This window comes from Lagenorhynchus albirostris, chromosome 10 (assembly GCF_949774975.1).
Source record: "Lagenorhynchus albirostris chromosome 10, mLagAlb1.1, whole genome shotgun sequence".
NCBI classification, from domain to species: Eukaryota; Metazoa; Chordata; class Mammalia; order Artiodactyla; family Delphinidae; genus Lagenorhynchus; species Lagenorhynchus albirostris.
This window is the reverse complement of record NC_083104.1, coordinates 41,262,137-41,277,684: the sequence shown is the minus strand read 5'-3', so window position 1 is coordinate 41,277,684 and position 15,548 is coordinate 41,262,137. Positions and strand designations below refer to the sequence as shown.

General features: G+C 45.2%; 1 protein-coding gene across 3 annotated transcripts in view; it reads right to left on the bottom strand.

The window, feature by feature from the left end:
• LTF (lactotransferrin) overlaps nt 1-15,548 on the bottom strand; it is a 46,437-nt gene that overhangs the window by 4,880 nt on the left and 26,009 nt on the right. For all 3 annotated transcript variants that reach the window (XM_060162160.1, XM_060162159.1, XM_060162158.1), the window contains exons 7-14: nt 12,592-12,770; nt 11,962-12,136; nt 10,848-11,002; nt 9,641-9,731; nt 7,456-7,503; nt 6,367-6,522; nt 4,499-4,640; nt 548-615 (exon numbers count right to left, since the gene is read on the bottom strand). In XM_060162160.1, the coding sequence (XP_060018143.1) occupies nt 548-615; nt 4,499-4,640; nt 6,367-6,522; nt 7,456-7,503; nt 9,641-9,731; nt 10,848-11,002; nt 11,962-12,136; nt 12,592-12,770 (1,014 nt within the window). The remainder of the gene's footprint in view (nt 1-547; nt 616-4,498; nt 4,641-6,366; nt 6,523-7,455; nt 7,504-9,640; nt 9,732-10,847; nt 11,003-11,961; nt 12,137-12,591; nt 12,771-15,548) is intronic.

Genomic DNA, 15,548 nt, shown 5'->3' with positions numbered 1-15,548 from the left:
TTAACTCCCCAAGGAGTTTCCACACTGAGGGCTCACATGGGCTGAATGAAGGCTCCTACTTCCTTGTTTAAAAGGGGAAATTTAACCTGCATATGTCCAAATTTTTTTTTCATGTATCATCCACGTTCAGTTTCCGATAGGCTGAGACAGGAAGATGGTGTGCTTCTGTGGCTGACTAGACAAAGCCAGGGAGATAGTTGCCCCTGAGTATGGCTGGTGTGTGTGTGTGTGTGTGTGTGTGTGTGTGTGTGTGTGTGTGTGTGTGTGTGTGTGTGTGTGTGTGTGTGTGTGTGTGTGTGTGTGTGTGTGTGTGTGTGTGTGTGAGAGAGAGAGAGAGAGAGAGAGAGAGAGAGGAAATTTGGTTTCAAAATCAATGTGACACCTATAGATGTTACTATGTTGCATACTGTGGTAAAGTATTTTAGAATTAATTTGATCCAAGTCTGGAAAAGGTTATAATATTTCCCAATTGCAAATTTGAACAGTAATCTGTGTCGTGATGGCAAAGATTCTTCTTTGAAGGGGAAAGGGAAACATCTTTACCTACCGTTAGTATTATCCAAGACAGTGGCATCTTTCACAAATGCAACATCCCCAGCGTCCTCAGCCAGGCACCTAAAATGTTTCAGAGAATAAAAACATTGCCAGGGCTTCCCTGGTGGCGCAGTGATTCAGAATCTGCCTGCCAATGCAGGGGACACGGGTTCGAGCCCTGGTCTGGGAAGATCCCACGTGCCGCGGAGCAACTAAGCCCGTGTGCCACAACTACTGAGCCTGCACGCCTAAAGCCCGTGCTCTGCAGCAAGAGAAGCCACCGCAATGAGAAGCCCGCGCACTGCAACAAAGACCCAGCACAGCCAAAAAAAAACATTGCCAGAGAAGAAAAACTATTAGAGTTTTCATAAGTATTCATAATACACATTCCAAAAACTGAAACATGGAACTAAACATAGAAAACATAGAGACAAATATTTCCAGGAACTTAGAGTTTAAAATGGTAGGTTGAAGATATATGGGTACCTTCCCTCCTTCTAAAATTCCAATAAAATGACATGAATGAGATTTTTTTTTAAGCCATAAATCTATGAGCCAGAGGAAGGCAAGAGGGAAAGAGAGAAGATAATAATGACAACGTTTGGAGGTAGAGAACAAATGGGTGAGCAGTAATTGACCCAAAAGAGCAAAGAAAGCTGTGACATAAGTTGGAAGTGGGGGGCGCCCAGGAGAAAGCTGATGTGCATGGCAGAACTCCAGAAAGACTCAACAGTTAGAAGTACTAGGCACCACTGAAAGTAGCTGAGAACAGCAGCACTAGATACAGCCTATATACATGAAGGGTAAATATATATATGCCCAATCCGATGAATTAAAAGAAGACCCACTAAAGAAATATCATTGTGAAGTTTCAGAACACTGGAGGGAGATTTTTAAAAATAATTTTTAGAACTATTTTATTTTTTTAAATCAAAAACTTTTCACAAAAATAGTTTTCAAAGCATTTTACATTGGATGAAACACAAAACTCATTTTTTCCTAAAGAGTATTTTTCATTCATAGTTAAATCTCTGTAAATTTGGAGAGAAATATAAAACATATGTGTCTGATTTATTTACTCTTCACAAAATATTCTTTGTGTAGACCTGTTTGTCTAAGACACTTCATGAGCCTTCTACAGCTTCTCTCTCAGAATTAGGAAGCCAAAAATAAATTGTTGAAAACTCAAAAAACAAAATTCTTTTCAAGAAGAAAAAATGTCATATACAAAGAATCAGGGATCAAAAAATGGTACCAGATTTCTCAACAGAAACTCTAGCTTTAGAAGACGATGGATTAATGCTTTTAAATTTCTGTATTTGCTCGATTTTCTGTCTATGTTACATTCTGCATAATTTTTTCACATATTTTCCACATTGCTACTTCTCTTTTTAGCTATGTTTAATCTGTTAAACTGGTCAATTATATAGCAAACTTCAATTGCTGTCATTTTTTTCCTTTCTAGAAGTTCTATTTATTCCTTTTTAAAACTACTAACCTGTTTATTCTGTTTTTTGCTTCTGGCAACTTTTCCCGTGTGTTTGTTTCACATTGCTATAATTACTTTTTACTGTGTCCTGCTCATTGTTACTGATAGAGTATTTCTGAGCAGTCTTTGAGGCTTAAACTGAAGATGCTGTCTTCCAGACAGATTCTTAAAGGGACTGCTAGTCTGGGACCACTTTTTAAAAAATTATGAGTTGAGAATTTCTGGACCATCCTAGGGGACACAAGTTGGAGCTGCAAATCCATGCAAGAGCTGGCCCATGGTTTCAATTTTTCAGGGATGGCATGTATTTTCCTCCCTGTTTTCCTCAGCAATCCAGGCAACCTGAAGCCTCCTAGGAGTGGGGTGGAAGTTACTTCTGGTTCACTCCTACCTTAAAGGTGTATGTAACCTCTGAGTTCAAGTTTGTCAGAATAGCTACTGTCAGGACAAAGTGTCTCCACCTAGGTCTCTGAATTCCTATTCCCCTTAGATTTTAGTCTAATAATCCCTTGTTACTTTGTCAGTTATTCAATGCTCTTAAGAACACAGGTGTGTGTGTGTGTGTGTGTGTGTGTGTACTTAACCCAACATTTTCGCTTGTTTGTAGTGGGACAGTTGGTCAAAACAGTTAATGCTCCCATTTCCCAGATATGGAAATCCTGTCAAAATTCCTAGGGAAATTGTTTTCCAGCCTGTACTTAGTTATCCAGCCAAACTATAAATCACTTCAAGAGTAGACTAAAGATGTTTTTAGACACGTAAATACTCAAAAAACAGAACTCCTATTCACCCTTTCTCAAGAACATGTGTTCTGTTGCAACAAAACCAAGAAAACTAAAGATGTGGGATCCAGGAAACAGGTCATTTAAGAGGAAGTAAGACAATGAAAAATCCCAGAATGATGCCTAAGGGGAATCCCCAGACCACAGATATGAAGGGGGCCTCGAGAGGACCAATCCAGACTGGGGAGGAGGGTGGAGATCTTCAGGTGCAACATTCGCAGGTAAATGATGAATCTGGGACAGCATCCAGTCTGTTTGTGCATGAATTGCTAGATTTATGCTACTAGTAGAAGGTATGGGGATGAATGAGTGATTTTTTAAAAGAAGTACAGAAAATTAAGCAAATTTTAAAAAGACACCTATCGACTCCAGAGTAAACAAAAACTCTGTTCAATAAGGGAAATATAATTTTATTATGTCATATATTTAATATGAGACTAATATTTACATATTCATAATAAAGTAAGCACTAAATATGTCATACTCTTGTTGGATACTAAAAGGAGGTGAAATTTGTGGTTACGGGTGGAAGAAACACAGGAGCAGTATGAGAGGCTAGATCTTCTTTCATAATGGAAAGTCAGCAGAAAATAGCTGACATTTAAAAATCAAGAACCAGCAATATATGAGGATGTGAGTTAGAAACACAGAGATAAATATGGCTCTGGTTCCACTTTTGATTTGAGCAAAAGACAAAGCATTTCCTTCTAGTATAAATAGGAATACTAAAGTGTAGGTGTTTCCAGTGAAATAATACCTTACCATAGGTTTGAAAAAGAAAACCACATGGTTTTTTATCAGACATGTTGTCTATTCAATATTTCTGAGTAGAATCACATCACAACTCTTCCATTTGCAAAACTTTAGCCCCTTAAAGATATTTTTGTACATTCACGAAATTTTTTTTTATAAGTCACTCAGAGTGTAGCAAAAGCTACTTTTATATCATGCCATCACTGGAGAGAAGGCTACTGAATTTACATTAAAAAATTCAAAAAGACCAGTTTGGGCAGTCATTCTCAGATACATGATGCCACCTGGTGGTGAAATATATTCTTGGAGAATACAGAAAAACGGATGGGGGAGAACTCTGCCCTTCAAACCCCTAATTGTACCACTGAGAAGTAACATCTGGATTATAAAATGAAGACTGTGGAAAGATACTGTGATTTATTAAGTGTTTATAATTGGTGAATTCTAAAAACTTATTTTTTGGTTTATTTTTCACTAGTGGAGAATAACACTGCGCTATTTTGCCATTTCTAAGGCCAAAATCAAAGAGAAAAGTAAAACGTGAAACATAACAATGACCTAGGCTGGGGTAGAGGGTAGTGCCTGTGAGAAAGAGAATTCTTCCCCATAAACTGAATTGCAGAAAGGACTGATACCACAACCTCTCCCCATTTGATGCTGAGGATGAGGACATCGAGGCCCACTGAGGTTGACCTTGGCTCCGGGCCACAAGGGGGAGACCAGCAGAGCTGAGGTCAGACAGCCCCGGGGCCAGTCCCCACTCTTGGGGTGGTGGGTGCGATGGGAGGAGCACTCCCCAGCCCGCCCATCAGCTGATCCCCAGGCTGCCCCTTGGCTCTGCTGTGATGGGCCACATTGGGCCCCTTAGAAATGCAGTGCCAAGATGCTGGAGGATGAGAAACAAAGCCCCGTCCTGGTGAAGCCTGCCCACAGCACTCACCTGAAAGCCCCGGTGTAGCCATAGTACCTCTCCTTACTGTTGGGCACACACTTGTTCATGTTCCGGTCATCGCCAACACACAGTGCACAGAGCCTGGATTTCGGGTCAGCCCCAGGGGCACAGCTTTGATCAAAGAATTCATCTGCAGAGAAGAAGCACAGGGAGTCAGCTCTTCCTACCTGAGTCAAGATAAGCGGTCTTTACCTAACAGGTGATGTGGCTTGGTTTCCATTCATCATATTGACCAAGGCAGATAGAACACAGTCATTATAACACACAGTAACATGTTACCACCAACCCGGGCCCCACCAAGGTTCAGAAAAACTTGAGACTGTAGGTACTTGAGACAGGAAACCTGATTGGGGCTGGGGAAGAGAGTGTGTAATTGTACAAAGGGTCCCATCATCACAGCCTCGAGCTGGGGACTCAAATTGATGAACCTGATGGCCATCTCAGCAGAAGCTGCAAAACGTCCACTCCAGGATCTGATTTCCCCTTCTCCTCAGTAATAGGAACCCTGCTTTTTACCTGGGCACCTGGTCCCTTAGACCAGAGACAAGCCTTACCCTGTGGCTAGTAAGCCACATGGCTAAGTATCGCCAGTGAAATATGAGCAGGAGTGTTGGGTGCCAGTGTCCTGACATCCTTAAAAGACAGTTGGCACATGTGTTTTGCCCCTTCTCCTTCCCTTCCTTCATTCTGCACATGGAATGCAGAAGTGGGGACTGGACCCCCAGATGTGACATGGGCCATGAGCGACCTTGAGCACGGAAGCCACATATGTTTCAGAATAGCCAGATGTTTGAAACCTGGGCCCTTGACACCATGTAGTCGTCCTGCCAGCTCTGGACAATCCACCGCTGGACTCCACTCACGTGGGAGAGAAATAAACTTCTATTCACTTCTACTGGGGGTTTTCTGTCCTTGCAGCTGAACCTAATACAAACCAACCCACCATGTGATTTAACCCACAGTAAGGAGTTAACATGGATTAATACAGATTAAAAAGAGAGGAAATAAAGGTGACAAGAAAGCCCTGCCCCGACAAGCAAGTAGCACCCATTATCCAACTCGTGCAGCCCCTGCCACTGGAAGAGCCATGCCACGTGCCAAGCTCGGCCTAGGGCTGGGAGTGTCCCACTGTGGTCCTGGCAGCTTGCCCACAACCTGGAGGCTGCCGTGGGGTCATAGAGGGCGACACCAGTGTGCACTGCTAGTGAGGAACAGAGCCACACGAGAGCCCGCCAAGCCAGGATCACAAACCCATTCAAAATGCAGCAGGGCCCCACTTGAGCAGACGCCTGCCCGGGAGGTGACCGTGACAAGAATGTGGCACACAGCTCCACGTCACCAGGCCCACAGCAGGTAGGGCATGGCTCACGTGTGGGGCGGGAGCACGGCGCGCAGCCAGGAGGCGAGGCTGAGCCAAAAGCCTGGAGGTCTTACTCAGTTTCCTCTACAGCGTGGAGTAAGACGTCAGTTCTGTTTAGTAACAGAAGTCATCTTTCATGAGGAAGGCAGATGGCTTTTCCCAAATTGAGAAGCCAGTGCCTGGGAGGAATTTAGATCCGGAGCTCCAGGAAGCAAAAAGTGACTTTTGTACTTCTCAGGACCTGCATCCATTCTTAGGGTGCAGAGAAACAGACCGATCCTCCAGTTTTGCGCCTTCATGTGGGGTGGAGGGGGTGTGGGAAGTGCTGTGTGGAGAAGCTGCAGAAGGAAGCCGCAGGGGGATCTTGCTTACACCAGAAAAGGCCTGTAAGCCACGGTCAGCCTGCAAGTCCCCACACCTCCCCTCCCTGAGTTCTACAGAGGACCCCAGCCTGCCCCTCAGGATGGCCGACCCACGACTCCCTCGGGACTCCTACCAAATTTGCAGGAGCCTGTCTGGTTGGCGATCAGGCCCATGGGGATGTTCCAGCCTGCGGTCCTGTCCACGGCAGTGTGGCAGGACTTCTTGCCTCTCAGAGAATTCCATGTGAGCTCAGCATTTGCCTTCTTGACAACTGCCACGGCAAGATACCCTTGGACAAGAGAAGAGCAAGTCTTAGCCTCCCAGGGCCCGGTCCATGGACTCTACTGCAGCTGTGTGCAACCCGAGCCAACGAAGGTCAAGAAGCATCACCAGGCAGATTCCCCCGGATGACTGGCCACTGTCCGATAGACCAACAAAATTTAAGCTGCTGCTCTATGTTAAGATGAGATTGATCTGGGTTATGAAATGAAATAGTAAGCTGATCCTTGAAGTCCTTGACCAGCCATATACTGCCCCTGAGTTATAAACCGGCAGTTCATTCTATTGTAGACGTGGGCTACTAAAGCCACGAACACTGACCAAGAAGCATGACCCCAAGAGTGCGTAGATCGCCAACTGCAACATGCAATATACCAACTGCATCAGGCCAGAGCGTGATGGCTGCCGGAATAAGTGCTGTGTGGATGCAGGGGGTGTGTCCCTAAGGACCTCCCTGTGCTGAGAGAGGGTCAATGGGGTGCAGTCCTCCTCCTGAGAGCACGCACTGGGCAGACTCCGCTGCCGGCAAGTGCAGAGCTCTGCCGAAGTTGAGGAAGCACCAGCTCTGGCAGGCAGGTGGGCTGGTGCACAGGGCAAGGGATTTAGCACAAGGGACCTGGTTCCAGGCCAGGATCTGCCACAGTATTATCAACGGCTGTGAGTGACATCCGGGACACTGTTTCCGCGTCCATATGAGATGGGGGTGTGACACCCCACCTTCACCGTGGTCAGGACAAAATGAGGAACTCTTATATTTCTCTGCCATGTATGAAGGTCCGTAAAAACATAATTATAGTTACTCATCTGTGAATGATTTGCACCTGCAAAAGAACTTACAGCTTCTATGGCTGCATCTCTGTGAGGTTTTTTTAAGTTCCCACCACCTCCTCCTCCAGATACAAAAACTTACCCTTGACTCTGAAAGTGATCGATTCCAACTCACCTTCCGTTGGTCTGTGCACACAATCTAAGCTGTTGCTTTTGGAGGATTCTGAAAGAATAAAGACAAGCGAAAGGTCATTAAACACATGTTTTATTGTGATCATATATTTTTCAAAGGTACACACATATCAAAGAACATATACTGGCATGGTTTTGTGTATATGTGTTTTTAATATAAATAAATGGCATTGTATTATAGACTTCACTAAGTTTCCTCCTTTTTTTATTTTCAACCCAATACTGTGTTTTTAAGCTCTTTTTTTTTTTTTTTTGGCCGTGCCACGTGGCTTGCAGGATCTTAGTTCCCCGACCAGGGATCGAACCTGGGCCCTGACAGTAAAAACACCGAGTCCTAACCCCACTGGACCGCCAGGGAATGCCCTAATTGAAGTATAGATGATTTACAGTGTTGTGCCAGTCTCTGCTGTACAGCAAAGTGACTCAGTTATACACATACACATTTTTTAAAATATTCTTTTCCATTATCATTTATCCCAGGAGACTGGATCTAGTTCCCTGTGCTATACAGTAGGGCCTTGTTGTTTATCCATCCTATATATAATAGTTTACATCTACCAACCCCAAACTCCCAGTCCCTCCCTCTCCCTCTCCCTCTCCCCCTTGGCAACCACATGTTTGATCTCTATGTCTGTGAGTCTGTTTTGTAGGTAGGTTTATTTGTGCCATATTTTAGATTCCACATATAAGTGATATCATATGGTATTTGTCCCAATACTGTGTTTTTAAGTTCAAACCGCCTTACTGTCTGTAACTTATTGAGCTGAGTTAGGGCTCCTAAGTTCACTGCTTCCAATATTGTCACTGACATCTTCATACACGTCTGGGGATGTACCCAGGGGTGGAACTGCTGAAACTGACGTCTGGACAGTTCAATCACCACATTAACCAATCAACTATCTTTTTTGTTTAAGCCACTTGGCAATGGGATTGTGTCATTTGCAACCAAAGTACTCCTACCTAATCCTCGCCCGTTGGAGGTGAGGGGCACCTTGTCTCACCTGCCTGACCTCCTCTAGTTCCCTCTGGAGAGGCTAAGGATAAAGTAGCATTTCTTATGTCCCTTCAGCATGGGGAGATCCATGCTTTCGGACTCAGTAACTGGCTTCTCCTTAGGAAAAAGTCGCATCACTCCTGTTTCATGGGATGGATAATGTGAATCTGTAGGTGTTGTTTTATTGGAAAAGTATATTTAATTGGTTTATAACATTATTTAAGTTTCACGCATACAGCATTATATTTTGACTTCTATATACCTACCAAAAGTTTAGTTTCCATCCATCACCTATAGCTGACGCCCTTTACCCCTTTCCCTCTCCCCCCACTCCCCCTTTCCCTCTGGTATCCACTACTCTATTCCCTGAATCCGTGTGTTTGTTTTTGTTTGATTTGGTTTGGTTTGTTCCCTTTTTTTTTTTTTAATATTCCACATAGGAGTGAAATCAGAAGGTATTTGTCTTTGCAGAATCAAGTCCAAAGAGACTGTCCCAGCAGTTCCATGCAGCAGAAATGCATACATGTGCTCACCAAACGACACAGACACAGACGATCATACCAACGCTATCCACAGCAGCCAACTGGAAATTACCCAAATGCTCATCCACAGTAGAATAAATAACTGCAGTGGAGTCACAAAGTAGAACACTACAAAACGAGGTATAACGCTGAGCAAAAGACATTTTTAAAAGCACATGCTGTGCAACTCCTTTTACATAGAGTTCAAAAACGGGCAGAACTGATCTGTGCCATTTGAAGTCAGGAGTCATTACCCTTGCTGGAGTAAGGGGGCTGGTGACAGGAGGACACAAGGAGACTTGTGGAACCTGCTGTGTCCTGCTCTGGGCCCTAGCGCTTGGGGATGTACCACTTTGTGAAATGTCCTTGAGTTGTACACTTGTGTGCACTTTTCTGCATATATATTATACTTTACTAAAATCTTTTTAAAAATTAAAAAGAGGAAACCAATCTGGGCTTTGTCAGTTCTCACTACAATAGGCTGTGTGGGTAACATGGCCCCTTTCATCTATTCTTTCCCCTGATTCTCCTGTTTGAACGTATCTGTCCATTTTAATGTCTCCACTTGGACCCACAGAGTGGGGTTACTCCTCTCTATACCCCACCCCCGAAGCCCTGAGGGAATAAACCAGAGAGGACTCTTCTCCACTTACTTTGGTTCTCTGCCAGGACAGGCACCAAACCACACTTGCCCGCAGTGTAGATATATCCTCCATCTAAGCTCAGGGCATCAGCTTCTCCTTTCTGCCAAGACAAAGCATATCTCCAGCACCACAGTGAGGCTGTTTCCTGTCCCGCCTGCCTTTACAGCTCTAAGAGAATGGCTGTCAGGTGCCCCAGTAAAGCAGCAAGGGTTGAACTGAGGACCCCAAGGAAACACCATGTGCACTATTAATTCTCTACCAGACCTACATGCCTTTCATGCTGTCGCTTCCATTGGAAAGACCGGGTACAGGTAGCCCGGTCCTCTGAACAAAATCCCTTTCTGCACTTGGAGTACTGTTGGGATGCCCTCCTGGACCAGCCTCCCTCACTGAGGAGACAGATGGGAAGAGCTGGTCTTGTCTAGTCTCTGCTCATTAGCACTACACTCAAAGTGCTACACAGAAGCTATTCAACAAGTGGGCAGAAACAATTAAATTCACTCACCATCAGAATGAACGAGCCCACGCTCCAGAACTGGAACATGGATTCATCAAGATTGTAAAACTCCCTCTTTGACTAAGTAATAATTTTTTTACAACATTATTAAAGCTAATAGGAGATGTGGATAAAGATTTCTATTCAAGGCTGCACAGCACAGGGTTATTGTTAACAACAAAATAAGGAGACAAAGAAGAATAGGGTCATGACTAAACTGTGCCACACCATATAAAAGATATCCTGAAATCACTTTTTAAAGTGTTTTCAAAGAATATGTCACGTGGGAAAATGGCCATGATACACTGTTAAGTGAATAGGACTCAAACTACGTAACTGGAACGACCCAGTACTGTTCCGAGCCTAAACTGAGATGAACCGAGAAATCCTGGAGTGGGAAGTTAGCAAAACTGTAACTGTGGTATCTCTGCATGAGGTCCCAGTGTTTTGTTTGTTTTTACATCACATCTTTCTATATTTTCCAAATTACCTGCATTCATCGCAACTCGTTCTTAAAATCAGATTGGAAAGCCCACAGTAAACAGATTGCAGACGGAAAGCTGTGTCTGTTCCCACACTGCGCAGGAGCGAGCAGACCCTGCCCCCGGGGCCGTAGCGCTTCTAAGGTCCGCCTCACTTCAGACCAGATGCCCTTGACCTCGGTCTCCTAGGAGCGCTGCCCCGCCCGCACCGCCCGCAGGCCCGCCGCCGGCCACCTACCAGCACCAGGGCGATGCAGTCCTCGGTGGTGTTGGCCGTGGCGCAGGACACGTTCTGGTTGCTCTGGAGGCTCCACTGCCGGCACTTGCGCTCCTCCTCTTGTCCCACCGCGCACCACACGACCCGCGCGCGCCGCGCCTCCACCTCCGCTACAGCTGCCCGGGGACATGGCGGTCGGCAGGTGCCCTGAGCCCAGCGAGGGACACCCAGGCCCGCCGACCTCCCTGGAGCGCCGGCTCCACTCAGAGCCCCCTTCCTGCCCCGACGCTCGCTGGGCGGGAGCTACTTCCTCCAGAGAAGAGTGGAATCAGACACCTGCGCCTCTTCCCTTCCACGTGCTCCTCTCCCCGCTCCACTCTCAGCTCCCCAAACCCTTCTTCAGGCATAGCCCTCCTTGTGTCTCATTTCTCTTCCTTTGGAGGCTTCCCCGGCTTCTAATCCACCCTTCAAGCTTTAGTGTAATGAAAGAGATACCGAGATATTGCCTAATATCTCTGTCCTACTGGATAAAAGCTCCAGGACACAGAAACAGTGGCAGCCCCAAGAGATGGCCTAGGGGACCTTAAGCCCTGTCCTGACTTCCCCTAAGGCAGGCAGTCACCACCACTGACAACAGCGCAGCTTCCCAGTTCACCCAGACTCCATCTGAAGCCTCCAGTGGAGAAGGAGCCATGGCTGAGCTGGCCCAATGCGGTATCCCAGCCAAGTTCAGGGCCCAGGCACTGGGCCGTGTCCCACCAGGCCTCTGGATTTATCCCAGGAGGGGCCCTGGCTCTCTTGGTTCATGTTCATACTTCTCACTTCCTGGGAGGCAAACTGACTGTTTCGTCAGGGCTGGGGAGCCTGACGCACACAGGGACCTGTGGCAGTATTATCAGGAGGCGACACATTCCTTTGGAGACACTTTTCACCTGACTTGGTGCACAGAGGATGCTCACACTCACATCAAACCTACCATGGTGAAGACCTCCAGTGGCTTGGAGATGGCCAAGTGACCACTACAGAGCAGGGCCAAGCTGCCCATGGGGTGGGGGTGAGGTGCTCCCTGAAGGCCTCACCCATGGCTCACCACCCACACCAGCCTGCCCTTGGGGCCTGCCTGGCCCTCACTCACTTTCCCTCAGGCCCTGCAATGCGGTGAGGTAGCGGAAGCCCAGGTACAGCCCAGAATCTATCTTTGAGGGGATCCTCAAAAACCCAAGGGCAGAGTCTTTGAACAGCAGGTCCTTCTGCCCAGGAGGAGAGCCAAAGAGCTGGAACCCCTGTAGAGCGCTTTTTCCAAACTTCTCCTAATTAAGGGAAAAGAGAATTATGATGTCAGTGGTAAATAGGAAACAAAAACACGATGTTGAAAAAGAACATCTGGAACTTAGGGATGACTCTGAGAGGAGGAACCTTGGTTGACTTCCTCCCATAGAGGGACTCCAGCCATCCCTGTGACATAGCTCAGTTATGGCTTCATCTTTAAAAAGTTGCTGGGTTCCAAGCACCTTAGAGTCCTGAGAATATTGCATTGTCCTCCCCCTGCTTCTACTCCAGCCCATGAGACACCACCAGTCTGTAATGCTAGAAGGGGCTTCGTTGTTCCTGCTGTGTGGAGTATGGCCTAGAGACAGGCAAGCCACTGCATCTGTGCAGTGAGGCTACAGAGGACTTCTACAGTGGCAGGTAGTTAGGGAAAGAAGGAAGGAAACCCCACCACCACCAAATCCAAGCAGGGTAGGGGTACTCTGGGTGGGGATACCTGTGCCTTGAGGAGAAGGTTCCAGATCAAGTCCTCCTTGCCATCCACACTTCGGGCCACAACAGCATGAGAAGGGATCTGGGCTAGGTGGCACTCCTTGAATGCATCCACTGGCTTCCGAGTATTGTTTGGGCAGAGCAGCTCATACTGGTCCCTGTCAGCCTTCGCTGGCAGGTTCTCTAGGGAAAGAGGGAGGTGGAGGGGAGCCCAGATGAGGCAACCCCAGACAGTAGCCGTGAGCTGTAGTCCCCCTTCCCCCATAGAATTTGAGCTGGAAGAGACATCTTACACAGTTGACAAAACTGGGCGTCAGAAAGGCAGTGGATTGCTCCAGAATGTCCAGAAAGGTAAAGACAGTGCCCAGAAAGCCTTAGGGGCAAAGCCCACGTTCCTCTGATTGCATCATACAGGCCCTGGGGTTGCTGCAACTCCTGCCTGGCAAGTCAAGGAGGCTGAACCAGACCCATCTGTTTCCACGGCAACTCCACCTAGAAAAGGGTCACCTGAGGGAGACAAGCCCAGGGGGCCAGCCAGGGGCTGCTGCCTTACCCACATCTCCAGCAAGAATAAAAACAAGAAAAATTTTAAAGCAAGAAATACAGTTGAGCCACTTCTCAACACTTGGGTGTATCAAAAGAAAAGATTATTTTTATGAGTGAGTTCATCCCAATTTGGAACTGTTCATCTATATCACATGTAAACTGCTTCAGAATACATAAAGTGACGGAAACTGACCCAAGTTGTTTTATGAGCTTAGTATAATCTTGATCTCAAAATCAGAGAAAGAAGTACAGGAGGGAATAATTACAGACCTATTTTACTTATGAACATGAACACAAAAATCTAAAATAATTGGCGAACTCAATATAACAGAGTATTTTAAAACTAATAGATCAGGATTAAGGTTTATCAGTTTATTCCATTCACAAAAGAATGGCTGAATGTCAAAGAAGCTAAAGTAATTCATGACAAGAATGGGTTAAAGGAAAACCATGAGATCATCTTAATCCTAGTAGGTGCAGCAAAAGCATTTATATGTTCAACATCTATATGTGCTTTTTTTTTTTTTTTTTTTAGTTTTGGAAAACAAGTAACATAGAGAACTTGGCAAAGGTATTAAACTTGATAAATGCCACATATCAAAATATCTACAGCAAAATCATTCTAAAAGAAGAAAATTTAAACAGTCACTTCAAAATCAGGAACAAGGCAAAGCTGTCATGTTGCCAACACAGTATCAGACGACCTGGATTTCACAATTTACTAAAGAAATAAGAGATGTAAGCACTGGGAAAAAGACAAACTCTAATTTTTTAAAGATGAGGTACTCACCTACATAGAAAAGCCAATGAAACCAAGAAAAAACTAATAAAACTAACAAGAGAGTCCAGCAAGGCAACACTACAAAAATCAAGTGTTACTCTCATTAGCAATAATAAAACAGAAACTAATACAGAATATGATACTATAATAGCAACTAAAACCATTGAATAGCTGGTAATTAGCCTCATTAAACAACGCAGGAAGGAGTTCCCTGGGGGCCTAGGGGTTAGGACTCGGTGCTTTCACTGCCGTGGCCTGGGATCAATCCCTGGTTGGAGAACTGAGATCCTGCAAGCCATGCTGCGCAGCCAAAATAAAACAAAAACAAACAATGCAGGAGACCAAGAGAAAAATGTTAAGTTCTGTAAGTTCTATTAAGGGACATAAAAAGAGGTGTGATCAAAAGGGAGAGATTGGGCTTCCCTGGTGGCGCAGTGGTTGGGAATCCGCCTGCCAATGCAGGGGACACGGATTCGATCCCTGGTCCGGGAAGAGCCCATATGCCGCAGAGCAACTAAGTCCATATGCCGTAACTACTGAGCCTGTGCTCTAGAGCCCGTGAACCACAACTACTGAAGCCAGCGAGCCACAACTACTGAAGCCCACGCGCCTAGAGCCCGTGCTCCGCAACAAGCGAAGCCACCACAAGGAGGAACCTGTGCGCAGCACAAAGACCCAATGCAGCCAAAAATAAATAAATAAGTTTATTTAAAAAAAAAAAAAAGGGAGAGATTTATCATGGTCAGGGATTGGACAGTTTGACATAAATATGTCAATTTTTCATGAATCAATTTAAATTCAATACAATTCTACTTAAAGTATGATGTTTTTAGAAATTCAACAAAATAATTCTAAAATTTTAGTTAGAAAATAAATAGCAAAGTGTTGGGGGAAGGCGCTTGCGTGCACGCTCTCTCTCCCCAGACCCCCACAAGCTATTAAGAACCATTACAAGCCAGAGTAATAAATGCAGAAAAATACAAATAGACCAATGAAACAAAACAGCTCAGAAACTGATCCATGATTATAAACAAGCTTGATGTATAGGAGGCTCCACATATCAGTAGGAAAAGGGTGGAATTTTTCATAGTCGTTACTGTAAGGAAAATGATCTCACTCTAAAGGGGGGAAATGCTGAAGCTAAATCCATACCTGATTTCCTAGGTAGAGTACGTATGAACAAACAAGTGTGTGTTAGGGAGGGGAGTCTATAAATCTTATTGTAGAAAATATTTATGATCTGGAGGGAAGAGGGCATCTTTAAAAGTCCCCAAAACACAAACCAGCAGGGCAAAAGTGACCAATTTGACCTTATCAATATCAAGGGCTTCTGTTCAACAAAGGGGCTACTGACAGATTTTTTGACTGAGAAAAGACGTTCCTAAAGTCTAGAACCAACAATGGCTGGATATCTAGAGAGAAGGAATGCCTAGCCTTGAATCAAAATCATGAAGAAACAGACATGAAAATCAAGAGGAAAATAGTCAGAGATCATAAAAGAAGAAAGGGAAGCCCAAACTACTAGCAAATATATTGAGATGATCAAACTCACTAGACGTCAGAGAAATGCAAAATAAACCAACAATGACACATCTATTGCTTTACAACCATAGATAATAAAATGTGATGTGTGT